Source organism: Macrobrachium rosenbergii, chromosome 40 (assembly GCF_040412425.1).
Source record: "Macrobrachium rosenbergii isolate ZJJX-2024 chromosome 40, ASM4041242v1, whole genome shotgun sequence".
Taxonomy (NCBI): domain Eukaryota; kingdom Metazoa; phylum Arthropoda; class Malacostraca; order Decapoda; family Palaemonidae; genus Macrobrachium; species Macrobrachium rosenbergii.
In genome coordinates this window covers 6,951,113-6,972,795 of record NC_089780.1, presented here as the reverse complement: position 1 = coordinate 6,972,795, position 21,683 = coordinate 6,951,113, and the positions used below count along the sequence as shown (strand labels likewise).

At 38.4% G+C, this 21,683-nt stretch overlaps 1 protein-coding gene across 6 annotated transcripts in view; it reads left to right on the top strand.

Moving 5' to 3' along the window:
• LOC136826079 (WD repeat-containing protein 47) overlaps window positions 1-21,683 on the top strand; it is a 76,131-nt gene that overhangs the window by 47,293 nt on the left and 7,155 nt on the right. For all 6 annotated transcript variants that reach the window (XM_067083028.1, XM_067083025.1, XM_067083026.1 and 3 more), the window contains 2 exons: window positions 18,375-18,544; window positions 19,418-19,587. In XM_067083028.1, coding sequence (XP_066939129.1) covers window positions 18,375-18,544; window positions 19,418-19,587 — 340 coding nt within the window. The remainder of the gene's footprint in view (window positions 1-18,374; window positions 18,545-19,417; window positions 19,588-21,683) is intronic.

Below are 21,683 nucleotides of genomic sequence, written 5' to 3'. Positions count from 1 at the left end.
CACGATTATGGTTAACTTTAACCTTAAATAAAATAAAATCTACTGAGGAGGCTAGAGGGCTGCAATTTGGTATGTTTGATGATTGGAGGGTGGATGATTAACATGCAAAATTGCAGCCCTCTAGCCTCAGTAGTTTTTAAGATTTGAGGGCGGACAGAATAAAGTGCGGACGGACAGACAAAGCCGGCACAGTAGATTTCTTTTACAGAAAACTGAAAAGAGGAAGATATATGAAACTGACCTAATATAAGTTAATTATCAACAAGCTTCCCATTGACTGCCCAATATCCTTGATGATTGAGAACCTCAGCGAAGGTTTCAGGTAAAATGATATCTTGAGGCATAACCGCTAATTAGCCAATATCAGGTAACCTCATACTTGCATCACTGGGAAGACGAGGTCAGCAATCTGGAACAGTACCCTCCCGAACGCCCATGCCAATGCCAAAAATGGGCGGTCACTCCCGCCCAAATTTATTGTCGAAGGATTTCCTTGTATGTTTGTATTTGATTTAAAACCAGTTCGCTTGTAGAATTGAAAGTGCAGTGGGCGTGTTTTGTATACCCTGAGCAAAACTTCCCGTTGGGGGGTTAGTGCCGTCATTGCGCCTCATGTGGTACACTGTAGGCATTACTTGAGGTTCTTTGCAGCGTGCAGACCCTTTCGTTCCTTTTACTGGACCTCCGTTCATAATCTCTTTCTTCCATCATACTTTCCACCCTCTCCTCACAATTGATTCACAGAGGTTTTCCTTCTGTTACACCTTTCAAACCTTTTTTCCTGTCAATTTCCGTTCCAGCGCTGAATGATCTCATGTTTCCCAGTGCTTGGTCTTTGGCCTAAATTCTATTTTCAACTCGACGACATAATTCAATTTATTTCAACACCAACCAGCCTTTAACCAGTTAATTTCAACACTTCCAGTCCTTGTGAATAACTACTATGCAATTTCTTAAGCCGTAAGCCAGTCCTTAACCAATTTATGTCAGCACCATCCAGTCCTTAGCCAGTTTACTCCAACACCATCCAGTCCTTAGCCAATTTATTGCAACACCACCCAGTCTTTAATACTTTTATTCCAACACCATCCAATCCTTAACCAGTTGATTTCAGCACCATCCAGTCTTTAATTAACCAATTAATTTCAACACCATCCAATCCTTAACCAGTTGATTTCAGCACCATCCAGTACCTATAAACAGCCAGATTTAATAGGTGTCTTCTGAGGCTATAAGCCAGACCTTAACTAATGTATTTCAACACCATCCGATCCTTAACGTAATTCATTTCAACACCATCCGACCCTTAACCAATTCATTTCAACACCATCCAGCCCTTAACCAATTCATTTCAACACCATCCAGCCCTTAACCAATTCATTTCAACACCATCCAGCCCTTAACCAATTATTCATTTCAACACCATCCAGTCCTTAACCAATTCATTTCAACACCATCCAGATTCAACAGGGATCTTCTGGGGCCAAAAGTCAATTTCCACCCATACCCCACAGCCTTCAAAAAACCAGTCTAGTGACGCAATAGGCCCACCCCCTACCCAACCCTCCTCTCAGTGGGCCACAGATGAGAGGAGAGATGATTTTCGGGGCCTAGGAAGGAAGTAAGAAGGAGTTTTGTGAAGAAGTGTATATATATGAGGTCTCGACTTTTTGGGCCAGACCTGTGATTATTCACATTTGCATATGAATAAACCGAGTGGTTGCGTTCGTCTGGGCTCTGTGATGGGTAGCGCTTTCTTGCCCTGTTATTTTGATTATTTTTAATCTGAACAAATCGGAGGTACGATAATGTTGTTAAAAGAAGGCAGAGTGTATCTTTCAAGTTGTAATAACATTAATATTAGTTGTAGTATTGTCATAATCATTCGCTTGGTAATTTTTTTTCCTGGGCCCAGTTGCAAGTTGCTAGCTGAACGTGGCCATGTTTCAAAGTATAATGGGGGGCACGCCCTTATATGCTTAAGTCTGCCCTCTCTCTCTCTCTCTCTCTCTCTCTCTCTCTCTCTCTCTCTCTCTCTCTCTCTCTCTCTCTCTCTCGTGTTTATTCAAGAATTATCTGTTCATATATACAAGTGAAACCAAGTTTGTAAGTGCATATATGGTCATTTTGCAAGTCTCTCTCTCTCTCTCTCTCTCTCTCTCTCTCTCTCTCTCTCTCTCTCTCTCTCTCTCTCTCTCTCTCTCTCTCTCTCAGATATTTAGTAAAATAAATTACCCTTTTTATATATACGTGAAACCAAGTTTGTAAATGCAGCTGTGGTAATTTTGAGAGAGAGAGAGAGAGAGAGAGAGAAAGCGAATCACACATTAGAAAGTGGAATTTCTTTTTGTGTGTTTTATTTCACACCCATTATCGTTGTTGTTCCGCTTTCTGCGTTGTTTCGCATTCCTCCACCCTTCCCTTCACTTGTGTTGTTTTGCCATTCCTCCAGTATTATCACCTCTCCTTCATTCCAGACATTCCATAGGTTTTTGATTTTTATCTTTATTTTTATTTTTACTTTAAAAGACACGTTTCATACCGCATGTGAAGCCATCCATCTAAGCGTCAGGTTTATTTACATACCTCTCTCTCTCTCTCTCTCTCTCTCTCTCTCTCTCTCTCTCTCTCTCTCTCTCTCTCTCTCTCTCTCTCTCTCTCTCTTAAAAAGCGTGTTTGTTTAAAGATGGTAAACTTGTTTTATAATTCTCTCTCTCTCTCTCTCTCTCTCTGTTGAAAGAAGGAATTATATATTATTGGGAAATAATGATGATATCAATTATTTCTTTCGTAATTATTATCTGTTAATAGTATGAGAGAATTCTATATAATATAATTAACGGAGCATTTCAGATTAAAACAATTAATTAGATATTTAAGCCAAACTGTATTTCCCAGCGTGTGAAGGGTCAGTCAGTGACCTCATAAATAGTATGCTAATTTCACCACGGGGTTTCTTTTATTCCAATTTTATTTAAATGAGCTTCTTTCTACATTTTTTTAGTTGTCTGTAAAAGAAAACTGTTGTGCCGGCTTTGTCTGTCCGTCCGCACTTTATTCTGTCCGCACTTTTTCTGCCCGCCCTCAGATCTTAAAAACTACTGGGGCTAGAGGACTGCAAATTGGTGTGTTGATCATCCACCCTCCAACCATAAAACGTACCAAATTGCAGCCCTCTAGCCTCAGTAGTTTTTATTCTATTCAAGGTTAAATTTAGCCATAATCATGCGTCTGGCAACGATATAGGCCAGGCCACCACCGGGCTGTTGGTTCAAATTTCATGGGCCGCGGCTCATACAACATTATACCAAGACCACCGAAAGATAGATCTATTTTGGGTTGCCTCGATTATACTCTGTAGCGGCTGTACCGAAAACTCGATTGCGCCGAAGAAACTTGGGCGCATTTTTACTTTTCAATCTCTTTCAATTCGTCGTGGGATTTTTTTGGGGGGTATCAAGAGCGTCAGTCAGTGTTCGTGACAGATGATTGATTAGCTCTAATTCACAAGCCGACATGGGTCTCTCTCTCTCTCTCTCTCTCTCTCTCTCTCTCTCTCTCTCTCTCTCTCTCTCTCTCTCTCTCTCAAATTTGTTAGTTTGAAGCCCACCGCATTTTATTTAGAACCGTCTGCTAAAACCAACCTCTTGAACTGTATAACATTCTCTCTCTCTCTCTCTCTCTCTCTCTCTCTCTCTCTCTCTCTCTCTCTCTCTCTCTCTCTCTCAAATTTGTCAGCTTCAAATCTACCTCAATTTATGTAGAACCGTCTGCCAGAACCAACTTCTTAAACTGGATAACCTCTCTCTCTCTCTCTCTCTCTCTCTCTCTCTCTCTCTCTCTCTCTCTCTCTCTCTCTCTCTCTCTCTCTCCACGTGGCACTGTCTGCCCTAAAAAAGAAACCAACATCTTGAATGCTGGTCTACACTCTTAAGACCCCTGGGGGGACAACACCAGTTTTCAAGAACACTTATGGCTACTCAAGTGTGCTAAATGGACTCTCCCGATTCGTAAGGAGAGAGAGAGAGAGAGAGAGAGAGAGAGAGAGAGAGAGAGAGAGAGAGAGAGAGAGAGAGAGAGAGACTAAAATGTAATATTTTAAGATCGTCCCTAGCTACTGGTGTACTCCAAAAGTCAGCCCACGTTCACACATCCACCAACCACCCCCTCCTGTGTTTGTTGGGGGTGGCGAGTTTGCGTGCGTTTGTGCGTCTAGCCTACGACTCCTGCTTGTTGTTTGTGTGTGTATGTGTGTGATGAAGTGCTGGTCTGGCCCGATGAGATGTAAAGTCAAAGTGTTTTGGGGGACCGCCTCGCCATATAAGGCTTTCCTGGCGACGTCTCACAGAGCTCTCTCTCTCTCCCCCCTCTCTCCCTCTCCCTACCCCGTCTCCCAAACACCCATCATGATGACCCCAAGTCCCATATTACCTCATATTTACAGGATGCGTGCCAGAGGTAAAGGAGAGGCGCGCGTGCACGCGCAGGTTCGATACCTGCGCGTGCTACGCAAATTGACAGAGAGGAAGTGTCGAGACAAAGATATACACATAGAAACTGCACATTCATTTGCATATCTGGACCATCACAGATTGACAGAGAGGAACTGTGTCCACACACACACACAGATACACACACACATACACACACTCACACACACAAACATACACACACGCACATACACATACACACATACACAAACAGATGCTGTACACGTTCATTTGCATAGTCGCGAGGAAGATATTCAATAGGAATCTTTGACGCAACTTCCTTGTAATCTGGTGGTCATATAGCCTTGGCCAGTCTCATCATCCGGCTTCTGAGAGAGAGAGAGAGAGAGAGAGAGAGAGAGAGAGAGAGAGAGAGAGAGAGAGAGAGTCCTCTCTCAGACAAGCTACGTGTGTGATGTCTGTAAGACACATTTTACACGTGCTGGCTTCCGTACTCTCTAAACCTTTAACCAAGTTCTTAAGTGGCGGTTCGTGGATGAACGCCCTGTGCAGAAAATGTCCCAAACATTAGCAAATTCATCCACCATTCCCCAATTTCTTATCTGTTGTAATAGTGGATGAACGCCCTGTGCAGAAAATGTCCCAAACATTACCTAATTCATTCACCTTTCCCCAATTTCATATCTGTTGTAAAAGTGGATGAACGCCCTATGCAGAAAATGTCCCAAACATAACTAATTCATTCATCAGAACAGCTCATCAGTATTGCGTCAAACCACTGACATTCACCTACAGTCAAACCACTGACATTCACCTACATTTTCCTCGCTATCTTACTGAAAATCTCACGTTTCCAGACATTAAGGCCATTTTTCACATCCGTAATACCTCCAACTGTCTATTCCTCTTTCATTCAACATCCAAACTTCGCATCCGTAAAGGAGTGTTGCCCCAACAATCCCGTCATACTTGGAAATATCAAAATGATTAATTCTCCACTTCCTTCTCAGCAAGGATTGTAATATGAGTAGTTCTCTAAATATATTTTAAAACACAAGTTAACCAGACGTATATCTGTAGAATATGATTTAATATCTAAAACGATTTCTTCCTCTTTCATTCAACACGCCCACTTCACTTCCATGAAGGTGGGTTGGCTCAGCAGTCGCGTCATACGTGGAAATATCTCAAGTAATCGTTCTCCACTGCATTCTCAGCCAGGATTCTGATACGAGTAACTCTTTAAATTTTTGTTTAAGCATAAATTCACCAGAAGTATAGTATCAGGATACGAGTGGAATAGGTTATTTAGATACCCTTAAATGGAATTCTCACCAGCTTGCCAAACACACACACACACACACACACACACACACACACACACACACACATTCTCACGCGCTCACTCACACGCATAAAGGCAGGTTCAAAGCTGAGAAGCTGAGAGCGCGCAGCCACGCTATTTACATAATAGTTTAGCAGGATTCCTCTTCTGTGTACGAAGCTTCATCTTTTGTGTATTATGTAAAAAAAGTATTTCTTTTTCCTCTTTTGTACTCGGTGATAAACGACCAGTATTCGTCAGGTTCGTTTAGCCAATTCTGTATTCCTTCCTGGATGTGTGTGTGTGTGTGTGAGAGAGAGAGAGTGCGTGTGTGTGAGTGAGTGTGTTCTCTCCCGTATGACTCACCGAGGATGAATGAGCTTGAAAATTAACAGATAAGATCGTCGCTTTCTGTCCAGTTATGGGAACAAGCTAAAACGATCTCATGGTGTGATGCAGAGGTGATTGTGTTCTTGTGTCTTTTGAAAGAACCTCTCTCTCTCTCTCTCTCTCTCTCTCTCTCTCTCTCTCTCTCTCTCTCTCTCTCTCTCTCTCTCTCTCTCTTTCTAAAAATTCATGTTTCAAGTCCACAGCATTTTTAGTTTCCTGAAAAGAAAATTATTGTGTCTTGTTTGTCAGTCCGCACTTTTTCTGTCCGCCCTCAGATCTGAAAAACTAATGAGGCTAGAGGGCTGCAAATTGGTATGTTGATCATCCACCCTCCAGTCATCAAACATACCAAATTGCAGCCCTCTAACCTTAGGAGTTTTTATTTTATTTAAGGTTAAAGTTAGCCATAATCGTGCGTCTGGCAGCGATATAGGCAAGGCCACCACCGGGCCGTTCATGGGCCGCGGCTCACACAGCATTTTATCGAGACCACCGAAAGATAGATCTATTTCGGTGGCCTTGATTACACGATGTACAGAAAACTCGATTGCGCCGAAGAAACTTCGGCGCATTTATTACTTGTTTAATGTGGAACGTCTGCCAGAACCAACCTCTTGAACGCTGCAACATTCTCTCTCTCTCTCTCTCTCTCTCTCTCTCTCTCTCTCTCTCTCTCTCTCTCTCTCTCTCATGCCCCGTCGTATTGAATGACACTTTGTTATGAGTTTCACCATACTCGCTGATTTCTCTTAAGGATCTCTGCTCTTTTGTTTATTTTCAGTTAATGTTGTGATAATTGTTGTTTGTTTTTAGTTATTGTTGTGGGTGAATGTATTGGTTATTATTAATTGTTATGAATGATTGTATTTCATGAGGTGGAATTTATCTTTGAGTTAGATTTAGTGAGCTAATTTTTTTACACATTTTTGAAAGATTCTCTTGGTTAGATTCTGGTGTGGGTCTGAGTCTTCTTAATGTTGAATAATAATAATAATAATAATAATAATAATAATAATAATAATAATAATAATATTAATAAAAGGATTTCTCTAAATTGTAAATTGACGAATCAGTCGTATTGTGCTTCATAATAATAATAATAATAATAATAATAATAATAATAATTTATTATTATTATTATTATTATTATTATTAGTGGAGCAAAATACGACAGCTTAGTCAATTGGTAATAATTTTCAGTACAAATTTAGACAATAATAATAATAATAATAATAATAATAATAATAATAATAATAATAATAATAATAATATTTTGTTGAATAAAATGGCTGCAATTTGCGAATTGATTTCATAGAGTTTTCACAAATCTTCTAATAATCCGCATTTCGTGCGCATCAGTATTAGTCCAATATTAGTCAATAATTGCCCAATGATCATATAATAATAATAATAATAATAATAATAATAATAATAATAATAATAATAACGACAACACTTCCTTGAAGCTTTTACAGCTCAATTCTCTAACCAGAAAACTGTTGCTAAGAGTTTATAGCCTTTCGTCTCTCAGTGTTGACAACGTAACCTCATTAATCACTCGTTATAATCTGCGGAAATACCGCATTAGGCATTTCCTTTGCCTGTAGAGAAAGTTGGACTTCCTTGTTGGCGGAGGGTTGTGTCCAGAATGATTGTGTGTGCGCGTGTGTATGTATATATACATAATATATATGAGTATACATGTATATATTTTTGGATATCAACTATGGCAAAAATCTTGTGAGGAGACGCAATAATATCCTCACCAGGAATTGCTAGGCATCGAGGTTAAAACGCCTCTCTCTCTCTCTCTCTCTCTCTCTCTCTCTCTCTCTCTCTCTCTCTCTCTCTCTCTCTCTCTCTCTCTCTCTCAGATTTACAAGGTTATTCACCTAGCTCCTAAAGAAAAGGTGTTTTTTTCTTTCCTGGTCGAGGTGCGTTTGTCAGACCGGTTTATGCTCTTTTGTAAGTTATTTTTTATTATTTTTGATGTGTGTTTTTGTTTCCGTGTGCTATAGTTTTTTTTTATTTACCAGATGTGTTATCAGTCGTTATTATTATTATTATTATTATTATTATTATTATTATTATTATTATTATTTTACCGAAAGTATAGCCTATGAGTTTTATATACGAGTATCAGTTATTATTATTATTAATTATTATTATTATTATTATTATTATTATTATTATTATTATTTTACCGACAATTTACCTTTTTGTTTTTTAATTGAATAGTATTTAATTCATCTCCTACCAGAATAAATTACCAGTTTTTAGTTTTCTGTAAAAGAAAACTATTGTTCCGGCTTTGTCTGTCCGTCCTCGCTTTATTCTGTCCGCCCTCAGATCTTAAAAACTACTAAGGCTAGAGGGCTGCAAATTGGTATATTGATCATCCACCCTCCAATCATCAAACCTACCAAATTGCAGCCCTCTAGCCTCAGTAGTTTTTATTTTATTTAAGGTTAAAATTAGCCATGATCGTGCTTCTGGCAACGACATAGGATAGGCCACCACGGCCAGCTGAGAGTTTCATGGGCCGCGGCTCGTACAGCGTTACAGCGAGACCACCGAAATATAGATCTGTTTTCGGTGGCCTTGATTATACGCTGTACAGAAAACTCGATTGCGCTGAAGAAACTGCAGCGCATTTTTTCCTTTTTTATTTTATTTTAGACAATCTAAACAATTTTTTGTTTTGTTTTTTGTGGTCATTTGAGGGAGAGGAATGCGGTAGCTATTGCTCTTGTTTAGATGCATTAGAGTTTCCCGTTTGAGATGACAAGTCCTTAAAAGGACTTTTGCATGAGCCGCTCCAAAGGCCAAGTTCCTTCTAATTAGCCCACTACTAATACTACTGTTGTTGCCAAGACCAATTAACCCGCTACAGGTAAGGCTAGTCTTCTTAATGACATTCTTCTTCTTCTTCTTCTTTTCCTTCTTTTTCTTCTTCTTCTTCTTCTTTTTTGTAGTCTCCATCTTCTCCTCCTAATGAATGAGGTTTTTTTTTAAAGGATTGTGATAGAGCAGGTCATTTCTAAGTTGATGTTGATGGAATGGCGGGGTTTTTGAAAGGTTTGCAGGGCTTCATGAGGTTGTTAATAAAACCTCATTTTTTGTGGGTTAATTGAAGGGTTGGTTTGGGGTTTTTCCACCCCAAAGTATACTAAGGGTTGTATGGTTTGACTTTTGTGGGGTCGGTAATAAAACCTCATTTTTTGTGGGTTAATTGAAAAGGTTTTTTTTTTTTTTTACCCCAAAATATATATATAGGATCAGCTGGTCCAACTTTTGCCTATTTGAATAATGGACTGAAATTATATATATATATATATATATATATATATATATATATATATATATATATATATATATATATATATATATATATATATATATATATATATATTAGTGTTCTGTACTAGTGCGTAACCTTGTGCATTTTTATGTAGCAGGATCGGTCGAGTATATTGGTCCAGTAAATTATTTTAATTTAGTTTTAATTGTTATTTGTATGTATAATTTTATTTGTATGTATAATTTTATTTGTGTATGCATTAATAAACAGCTAAATAAATACACCTTTTTCTGGTAAAAATAATGATTAAAATTATATTATCATATCAAGTGGACAGGAAAACTATTTTTGACGAGATTCCTTTATACAGTGCGTTAAAATCACTGTTAAAATCTCTTACTTGCTTTTAGTGTTCTGTAAAAGAAAACTATTGTGCCGGCTTTGTCTGTCCGCACTTTTTCCTGTCCGCCCTCAGATCTTAAAAACCACTGAGGCTAGAGGGCTGCAAATTGGCATGTTGACCATCCACCCTTCAATCATCAAACGTACCAAATTGCAGCCCTCTAGCCTCATTAGTTTTTATTTAAGGTTAAAGTTAGCCATAATCGAGCTTCTGGCAACGATATAGGATAGGCCACCAGCGGGCCGTGGTTAAAGTTTCATGGGCCGCGGCTCATACAGCATTATACCGTGACCACCGAAAGGTAGATCTATTTTCGGTGGCTTTGATTATACGATATACAGAAAACTCGATTGCGCCGAAGAAACTTTGACGCATTTTTTTACTTCTGTTTTATTTTTAACTTTTTTTTTTCAATTTGTAAATTTTAACAATACAGTACATTAAAGTACCTATCTTTCTTTTCCAGGTAAGGAGTTGTGAAGCGTTGCGCAAATTCTCAGTAGCGAAGGTCAGGTAATATTTTAAGTTATAATTCTCTCTCTCTCTCTCTCTCTCTCTCTCTCTCTCTCTCTCTCTCTCTCTCTCTCTCTCTCTCTCTCTCTCTCTCTCTCTCTCTCTCTCAAAAATAATCAGTTCTACATGGGTTTTTAACATGCGCTTATAATTACTAGAAGTTCGTGATGGTATACTTGACAGATTTCTCTTTGAATTTTTTTTTTTTTTTACTTTTTTTAGAAACTTTCAAGTGCTTAAGTACAGTTAGGTGAACCTTATGTATATGTATATATATATATATATATGTGTGTGTGTGTGTGTGTGTGTGTGTGTGTGTGTGTGTGTGTGTGTGTGTGTTTTTTTAGCCATCGATCCAGACTTAGCAGTACGATAAGGAAGTGCAAACTCCATAACAATGTTGATTACCAACACCTGGTGTCTGCTCTCTCTCTCTCTCTCTCTCTCTCTCTCTCTCTCTCTCTCTCTCTCTCTCTCTCTCTCCCAGAGGTGTAGTTTACACTCGGACGTTCCGTTTTCTATAAATAGACACGCCTTCTCTATTGTTCTAAAGGGGGCTCAGGCTGGAATTTAGGTTGGCTGGCTGGCTGTGTGCGAGATGATGATGGTGGTGATGAATGTATTCATGTTTTAAGTTCCGCTTCCTGCAACGGTCTCTCTCTCTCTCTCTCTCTCTCTCTCTCTCTCTCTCTCTCTCTCTCTCTCTCTCTCTCTCTCTCTCTCTGCTTGTCTCTCAATCTGCTGTCAAACTTAGCTGGGTTTTAATTGAACCAGACTGCTCTCTCTAAATTGAGTGACCAGTGTTTTGACTCTTGAACCGGGCATTTTCTCTCTCTCTCTCTCTCTTGGCGAAGTTGTCTCTCTCTCTCTTGAGTGACCAGTCTCTCTTTTCTCTCTCTCTCTCTCTCTCTCTCTCTCTCCTGACAACCTAGGACCCATTGGCTCGATCCCAGGCAGAGTAGGAACGATCTGAGTACGTCCTTTTAAACCCAATGTACCTTTGGTGTGCCAAGGTATGAATTAGGTACATGCAGCTCTCTCTCTCTCTCTCTCTCTCTCTCTCTCTCTCTCTCTCTCTCTCTCTCTCTCTCTCTCTCTCTCTCTGATTCAGATGCATCGATCAGGTGTGCTTTTAATCATGTAGAGTTTGCAATACGGTCAATACGTGACGTCGCACTTATTTATTTTAGCTGAACTCGCCTAAAGATTCTTAGAATCGCCCCGAGACTTATTTTGTTTTTCTCCGGGAGACTGAGACATCACGCATCTGTGTTTGTGCTGTTTGGATAACATTTTCACCTTCAAATTATTCTTTTGTACAGCTGTTCGTGTGGTGACGTATGACAAGAACTCTGGAGGTGAATATATATATATATGACCTACTTTAGTTAAGTTACTACCAGAACCCTAATCAACTGTTTTATCTCAGGCAATTACAGATTTATTGAATCTTATATTTTGAATCAATAGATACAATTCAGGCACCTCATCATTCACTTCAAAACTTTTTAATCCTTTTATTCTTCTCGTATCAAAACTTCAAGAGGTTTAGGAACCTAATTTTTCTATTGTTTAATTCGTTTGTTTTCTGAATTGGTTGAAAATATTAACACAAAATAACGGAAATATTCCTTCGTATATCTCCTTGTCCTATATTTTGTGTAAGATAACCTTTTGCATTCGAAAGCATCTTTTTTTTTTATTTAGATTATATTTGCGTACATTTATTCCTTGAAACTTATTTGTATGTTATTCATGATTTGTACATTATTCATTTGTGTGATTTTCCATTGTCCATCCTCTTGAGATGAATGAGAGAAAGGGATTGTCTTTTATTTTTTTTTTTATTCCTCACAGTCGTGTTAAAAATTGTGCAATAATGTCTTACATCATTCTTTTGAATACTAATTATTTTTTTCTCTTTTCATTTCGTTTGTGTAATTAATAATAATTTTTCGGATAATTAACAATAATCTCATGGACGAGACTGTAAGCTGAACCCAATAAAAAACAATTAATAAAATAGAAAGGAAGAAAATAAGAAAGTAAGATTTTAAAAAATTGTAATATTGAAGGATTTCGATTAGGTCGAGTGGTGGGGAGAGGGCGGGGATTGGTTGGGTGGTGTGGAAGGGGAGGGCTGGGATTCGTGGATGATGGGGTAGGGGAGGGCTGCGATTGGTGGATGATGGGGAGGGGAGGGCTGGGATTGGTGGATGATAGGGAGGGGAGGGCTGATGGGGATGATGGGGAGGGGAGGGCTGGGATTGGTGGATGATGGGGAGGGAGGGCTGGGATTGGTGGATGATAGGGGAGGGGGAGGGGCTTAGGCTGGTCACTTCCGGGCCAAGAACACATTGTGCATATACCGACCACTGGAGCCTTTAAAGATCCAAGTCATCGTCGAATGTAATGTAACAGTCGAAGACCTCCTCCTCCTCCTCCTCCAGTATAGCTTGAGCTGTGGAGGGAAGAAGGTCGCTTGTGCTTTCCTCTCGTGTGTTACCGAAGTATATTACGTTTATGTATACGTTTATACAAATACACATACGTAATACATAACGCACGTGTATTTTAAGTTATACACACACCAATAAGGATTACTTCTATCAATGTACTTGTTAATATAAGCGTTATGTCACTTAATTACACAGTATTACAGGGTGCATTGACTTGACACGTTTTAGCAGAGGGACCCAAATGTTGGCCATTTTATGTCTTATGTTCGTGTGAGTGAGAAAACCCGGATGTTTTTGTCCCGAGTCCCGACGAAAGTTATGATAAAAGTTTTTCCTCGCCCGTGATGTTCGATGATGTTACCGTGGCCGCGTCGGAATGTGGGGTAGGAAAGTACCGTCTTTCTGTGGGAACTTGTTTTAAATATTGAGAAGAAGCGTATTTTTTGTGAGTTTTTTTTTCGTGTGAAATATTTTGTGAAAATCTCTGTAATGAAATTGTTGTGTGTGTAATAATTATTTACGTCATTCAAACCTTATTTCTTTTGTTTTTTTTTTATTTTTAATGTTATTGACAATGTTTGTTTTTTTAATATGTTGAAATAGAGAATACCTGTATATAAGGAATTTTTTATATTTATTTTTCAAAGGGAGGAAGTATAGATGATTTAGTATAATTTCTTACTGTAAAGGAAAATAGATGAGACTCCACACACACACACACACACACACACACACACACACACACACACACACACACACACACACACACACACAGAGAGAGAGAGAGAGAGAGAGAGAGAAAGGCTTGAGTGAAAAACAAAATTTTACTTGCGTAAAAGATGTGTGAGAAATGACAGTTAAGTATTTGCAGAACACCGTTGTTCTCCTCTCTCTCTCTCTCTCTCTCTCTCTCTCTCTCTCTCTCTCTCTCTCTCTGTGATACTGGAACGCTATAACCCTTCAGGGCATGAATGAATTTAGTTTCTAAAATGGCAATTTACATCCAAGGCGGCACTCTCATTCATTTGACTGAATGTGTTATTGCACCCGAGAGAGAGAGAGAGAGAGAGAGAGAGAGAGACCTGCTACATAACATATCACCCAAAGAGATTTGTTTACCGTAAAACGGAATGTTATTGTTTGTTCCTATCAGGCGAAGCAGAGAGAGAGAGAGAGAGAGAGAGAGAGAGAGAGAGAGAGAGAGAGAGAGAGAGAGCGAGAGAGCAATAACATTTCACCAAGAGAAATTTGTTTGTAGCCAAACAGGATGCTGTTGTTTGTATGTGTCAAGCGAAGCAGAGAGAGAGAGAGAGAGAGAGAGAGAGAGAGAGAGATCTTATGGAACCGAGAATGACATGAACCCCCTTCCATTTTCCCATGAAGGTCACCGACTCGTGAAATAATTCACGTCCCTTAACAAAAGCATGCTGATTAGGTCACGAATCACCATTTTGCACCTGTTAATCATCTATGTGAAGAAAGCTGGAATTTAGCCGCAAGCTTTTATGCCTAAGTATAATTCCAATACTGTGGGAATCTCTCGCTTGAGAGAGAGAGAGAGAGAGAGAGAGAGAGAGAGAGAGAGAGAGAGAGAGAGCTTGGGAAGGTAAACTTTACCGTAATGCTCTCTCCGCAAAATATCTACTATACGTCTTCCGGACGCCAAACGCCATAATGGTCTCAGCTGAGAAAACTGTCTCTCTCTCGTCCTTTTGGGCTTTGACTTTTAAGACATATAGCCACCTCTCGCTCTTGGGAAGACTCGCAGAAGACGAGCTTTTGTTTGCAATTTGAAGTTGACGTAGCATTTTTAGTTTTCTGAAGAGAAAACTACTATGCCGGCTTTGTCCGTCCGCACTTTTTCTCTCCGCCTTCAGATCTTAAAAACTACTGAGGCTAGAGGGCTGCAAATTGGTATGTTGATCATCCACCCTCCAGTCATCAAACATACCAAATTGCAGCCCTCTAGCCTCCTCAGTAGTTTTTATTTTAATTAAGGTTAAAGTTAGCCATAATCATGCATCTGGCAACGATATAGGCCAGGCCACCACCGGGCCGTGTTTAAAGTTTCATGGGCCGCTGCTCATACAGCATTATGCCGAGACCACCGAAAGATAGATCTCTTTTCGGTGGCCTTGATTATACGCTGTAGCGGCTGTACAGAAAACTCGATTGCGCCGAAGAAACTTCGGCGCATTTTTCAGCTTGATTTTTGAAGTGAGATTGAAAATCTTCGCATGTATCGTCACAGTTCATGCATTCCCGACGTGAGCCTCTCTCTCTCTCTCTCTCTCTCTCTCTCTCTCTCTCATGTGGTGTTCCAATCTCAGGAGACGAGGAAACTATTGTAATGATTTGGTGAAATTCTTGGACGATTAAGTGTGAAATTGCTATAACAGGTTTATGATATAACTTTTCCTTTAGCGAGTCGAGTGTCGTGGCGTTAAAAGCTTCTACCTTTCACAGGCAAATGGCGAGTCACAATAAGGCTTGAACTGTTCTAATTTTATCATACTATTTACAGAAAAGTGGAATTAAAAAAATAGAATGTCGAGTTAAAGTTAGCATAAAAAGATGATTCAATATTTGGCTTTAAAAGCACTTTCGATTGACTTTCCATTCACAGTTTATAAAAGTCGTTCACGCTGTTTTGATCTATAAAAAAAACCGAAACAGACTCAGTAAATAAATATGATTCATAGTAACAGCAATAAAATTGCGTAGTTATTCATCCTGATTGGCTATTTTAAGTCACAAACGTATGATCGAGTCGCCTATTTTAAGTCACAGATGTGTGATTGAGACGAAAAGATTGCATTTTCGTAAACTCTTACAACGTAAGATAAAATTATACAGTTACAGCAACATCTGAAGCTTGAACAGTCATTTCCAGGTGTTGAAAGTGATTGGAGATGAACGGTTTGTTATTGTATTGGCTCACTTTCTATCTCGGAGTAAAGTGGTGTTTCTCAGTTGGTGCAATTTCTTGAAAGGTGTTTAGGAGAAGAAGTTGATTTGGGATGTCCAGTGTTTTTTATTTTTTATTTTTGTGTCGTTGGTGGCAGAAAACCCTTTTAAAGAATTTTTTTAGACCCGGAGATGTATTGGAGAGAGAGAGAGAGAGAGAGAGAGAGAGGGTGTTTTGAAAGTATCCACTGCCAAAAGTTTTTGAATAAATATGAATTTTACTTTTGACGAAAACTTAATAGTTTGTGTAAGTAGAGAGAGAGAGAGAGAGAGAGAGAGAGAGAGAGAGAGAGAGAGAGAGAGAGAGAGAGGGAGAGAGTGTAAAAACCGGAGGAAGGTATCCCCAGCCAAAAAGTTTTCGATCGAATATGCATTTTGACATTCTGGTCACAAAAAACTAAAATTTTCAGTCATTCCATCACATCAGCTTAGGTAATAGATACATTTGTTGGTGAAATTAATAGTTGGTGTTTGTGAAGTACTACAGTGTTTTTACTATTGATGTTCTTCAAGCACTGTACACACATTTGCTCTTAACTAGTTTACCTGTGAAGTGAAAACTCGTGCAAGTGGGAGCTTGCAAAGCCTTACAGGCCAAGACACCCTACTGACACAGATTGTTTTTACAAATGAATATTTAACGTAGCTCTAAGAACGTTGTGTATTTTATTTAAGAGTTCCGTGCTAGATACAGAGCAGGAAATAAAGTCAAACATTCAGTGGAATAAGAATAATTATCTACCCTATTCACTAAAGGAGGGAAAACTTGCCTTACATCCTCAGTAACTGAGAAGTGATGATGTAGAACCATATGGTTTTACAACCAATGGACTGAAGTGGATTTTGAGGTTGAAAAACAAAATTGAAAAGTAATTTTAAGTTCTCAAGATGGGCACCATGGAAGATCCTGTCTCGGTGAGTTAATGGTATTCCCTGTATTTTAATCGTTTCCATACATTTCTATTTATTAATTTAATTTATCTGTTTTTCTGATAACTGATCTCCTCACTCTGTATTTTCCATTACTTTCTGTTAGTTCTTTCGAATGAACATCATATTCTTTGGATGCTTGAATTTCAAGTCAGTGGCCCCTTTGGTGGGCTTGTTCCATACGAATAGGGTTCAACTTCTGAATAATAATAATAATAATAATAATAATACAGTAATTTGGTTAGTCAATTTAATGGATCCTTAGGGTAAATGTTTAGGATTCCTTCAAGGATTACCTGCTTGTTGAGTAAGACTCCTGTGGCATAGGTAAAGCCATCTACCCTTTATAGGACACTGAATTATTTTTCTCCTATACTTCAGTCTTTATAAGCTTTTGTTTCTTTATTTCTCTTGGCATATCCTGTATGAGTTCCAATACATACTTCAGATTATCAATAAATGGGAAATTTGTGTTCTACCTCTGATGAGACCCATTTTTCCACCAACACATAACTCTTCCCCTTGATATCTCTGTTTACAGTATTATATCTAAAATGTCACTTGACTGAAGGCTTACTGTAAAGTGTTCTGTTTTGTTGAATATGTAGTTTGATTACTTACTTTTTCTTTTGTTTTTGACAGTCCTCATTTTTAAAATCAATTGAGTGTGGAATTCACTGGCAATATGTTGCATCGTGTATTTTAAACCTAAACGAAGCACGCACATCGTAAACAGATGCATTCATGAAAAGTTTTTATGTACACTCAAAGCCTATCATCGTCATCACCCTTGGACTCCCTGTTGAAACACCAAGAGCCATTTTATGGCATGAGACTGCAAAAATGTTTTCAAGGTACGAGTGACATAGCAAAAACTTATATTGTACGATGGACAGTGGCTACTGAAGGCACTGGCAATGTCAGGGTCCTTTTTTTAGGTTTTTAGTGACAAGAGTTCTTTCTGATTTCTATTTGGGGCAGTTGGAATTTGCGCTCTTTTGTTAATTTCAGTGTTTGAAATTGGTGTTGCAATTATTAGTGTTCAAGAATGTTTGTCTCATTTGATATTGCTTTTAAGTATTTACACCACCTTGGATTTTTCTTTCAGTACAGTACTTGTCTTATTGAATAATTATATTTTTTGTTTATTTAAGATTACATAATACATACAGGATTAGATAAACAGTTATGGTTCAGGTTCAGTATAGTTCACTGAGATTTAAAAAAAAAAATGATGTGATTGTACGCTCATGTAAAGTCCTGTTTTAGCTGCACCAGAAAGAAACATTAACAACAAAAGCTGTAATTTTTGTTAATTTACTGTGAGAGATTCAAACATATTTGATTGGTATTATTGGTTTATTAATACAGAAATTCGTAAAACCCCAGACCATTCATTGGTTACATTTTCTGTACAAACACGAAGGCAATAGTTTGTGATGAAAATTGTCAGTTTATTGGACTAAGACAAACCATGATGCTATTGTACTGTATGCAAGGACTTTGGGCACCCTACCAAAGGTATTCCGTTCAGATACATTATGTACGTTGTATTTATAAGCTTACCATTTTTAATGATGACAGGTACATAGATCTTAGTGTATGTATTAAAATTAAAATTGTTTTTTTTTTTCAGAGTGGCAACAAAGATAGCGAAGCCAAACCGCGCTTTCTCGCTGTGACCTCTCTGGAGGATGTCCAAGCTGTACGTTGTGCCGAGTTCCACCCTTCTGGTCGCTTCTATGCTGTCGGCTCCAACTCAAAAACGCTGCGCATTTGTGCTTACCCCAAGTTGTCCGATCTTAGGTTAGTGTCGTGTCAGTTGTGGCAGTTACCTTGTCCCCCTAGGGGTTGTAGTGCTGTCAGTGCACCTCACACAGTTGCACTGTAGACATTACCTAAGGGTCTTTGCATCGTCCCTTTGCCCTAGCTGCAAGCCTTTTAATTCCTGTGACTATATCTCTGTTCATATTCTCTCTCTTCCATCACACTTCCCACCCTCTGCCAACAATTGTTTCAATGTTATTTTTAGTGCTGAATGACCTCAAAATGTTCCAGATTCAGTTACTTGGTTTCCTAGTACAATGACGTAAATTTTGTGTTTTATTCACTGGTGTGAGTTATTCAAGTTAATTAAATTGTGGGATTTACACTAAAAGAAAATTGTTTAATCTTGATATGATTCAGAAGTATATAAGTAAAAATTTGATTCCATCCCCCTTAAGGGGATAGTGCCATCAGCGCACCTCACGCAGGACTCTGTAGGTATTACCTAAGGATCTTTGCAGTGTCCCTTCAGGCCCTAGCTGCAACCCCTTTTATTCCTCTTACTGTACCTCCGTTCATAATCTTTCTTCTAATTTTCCACCCTCTCCCAACAGTTGATTCACAGTGCAACTGCGAGGTTTTCCTCCTGTTACACCTGTCAAACCTTTTTACTGTGTTTCAGTTTCAGCGCCGAATGAGCTCATAGTTCTAGCGCTTGGCCTTTGGCTTAAATTTGATATTCCAATAACAGTTCATTTTTATATACCGTATATTGAAGGTTTGTCATTGTTCAAATTGATTAACCAAGATTTAGGTTAAAATCTGCAACTGTGTAGTGTTGTGGTTAAGGTTTTTTGAAGCACAGTATTGAAAATTATATAAGTTAATTAACAATTGATGCCATGATTTCAGAGAGGACCACACTACCTACCAGCCCACAGTCCTCTTCAAGCGAACTAAACACCACAAGGGATCGATTTACTGCTTGGCATGGAGCCCCATGGGAGACCTGGTGGCCACGGGGTCAAACGACAAAACGGTTAAGCTCATGAAGTTCAATGCGGACTCATGCAGTGTTGACGGTAAGCTTTACAAATCACTGTCGGCCGTTGTATGTTGTGTGTTTGCATGATGATATGACGTGTCAAAGATCCCGTTCTCTGTAGCTTTTGCTGTTGATATCATGTTGTGGCTGTCACTTCAGTGTTCAGTTCATTGTATTGTTTTATACCATGATAAATGCAGGATATGACATTTAATAGTCACAGAACTTAATCCAGTTATACCATTCCTGTTGTAATAGGTCAGTTTTATTTGGTTATTTTCACAGTGTATACCTGTTTTTTTCTAAAGATGTTATAAAGATTTAATACTGGAGAATTTGAATAAACTGCTGTATGAGCATTCTTGTTCAAGCAAGGATTAAAATGTCTGTTGTTTTTGTGTGGTATGTTACGCCTAACCTTAAACACACGCTTGACGGAAGGTGACAGTCTCAACACGTGATCGACCGAGACTTTTTGCCAATTTCAGTTGTAGGAATCATTTGTTTCTGATTTATTTAAATGTACACACATGCAATTATTTTGCAGTTGAAGCAGAAATATATGAACTAACTTCCCAACTGTTTCCACTAACAGATATTGAAGAAGGGGAAAGTTCTCCAAGTAAGATGTTTTCTGACCTTTTTTATTTTCTTTTCATTAACGGCATCTGTTTTTTCAGCTTCGTTTAGTTATGTGGAAAGCATACTGCCTTTTAGAGATCCTATGCAAATATTAGTCTGCCTACAAAATGATGGCACTGTAGGCCACAATATTTTGTGTAGCGATTAGCATCAAAAGAATTGAATCTTAGACTTACTTAGGATGTTACTCTAGATGTATTTGGTGTTTTCAAAACTCAGTGATCGATGGGACGCCTTGTTTTGTAGTTTTTGACAGTAAAGCTTCAGTTAAAGCAAGCTATATAAATGATTGATTTTTTTAATAATTTTTTCTTAATGTTAACAAAGGCATAATGGTTAGGTTAACACCTCTATAGCCATAGTACTCTTCTCTTGTTTGACATAACGAACAATATAGAAATTGTTCCCGCTTAGCTTTTTGAAATGCCAGAGGGCATGGAATCGACTAACCCACAATGAACGATGCATCTGACATCCAAGATGACTTATAACCACTTTGCATGAAGTTTGAAAAGATAAGCAGTTTAATTCTTTACTGTGGCCATGATCCACTTCATACTTACGTATATAATAAGTTTTTATTAAAATGCAAAGAATTGATATCTGTATAAGTGTTTTACAAGTCATTTAAATCGTTTTGGCTGAAGTTGATATTTTCTAATGATACAAAATTTTAAAAAGATAATTTTGGTATTCTGTAATTCTGGAATCTGCTGTCTATCTGAATAAACATTAGCATTTCAAATTTGGGTAAATTGAAATAAGCATGCCAGTTTTTGAACCCAGAAATTACCCAAAGTGCTGATCAGTTTATTCACTGATGTGCAGTGGTTATAATCATCTGGGAAATTAATCCCAAAAGCATACGTAATGATTCATTACACATTTTTTTTCCTGAGAATAATTGCGCTTGAATACTTAGATGGTAATTCTTTGCCTGGTTTCATAAAATCGAACCCTGCGGCTTATGGGAAGTATAGCTGTGTTGTTGGTCATCATCGTTATTGTGAGTTAGTGACAATGAGATATGCTTTAAGGAACTGAGTTTGTAGTGTGTGATGCTTCGTAGGGTACAGAAGATGCTGATAAGTGTGCCCTTGTTCCACAGTTAAGCACAGTATGGGGGGGGATGTTATTTTATCTTAGTATTAAGTTCACCCACTTGACTTTTTCCACATAGGTTTAATTTTAGGCAACTTTAATAAATTGGTGTTTTAAGTACGGTGGTGCGTGTCAAGTTATACACGTAACGTACGGAAATGGGGTTTTGATCGTTTCCTGCATACTACTTCTTCTAATACTGGACGCTTGTTTTTGGCTGTTTGCTCTCTCTGTCTGAAACTCACTTTATATGTTTTGCCTTCGTGTTTCTCACCCTCGTTACTTTCCTACCTGTTCTCTGCTTGTTCATACTTGCTAAATCACCTTGATTCATAGTGAGAGGTTATAGAGTTAATTTGACCATTTATATCCTTGTCTTTTAGGTCATGT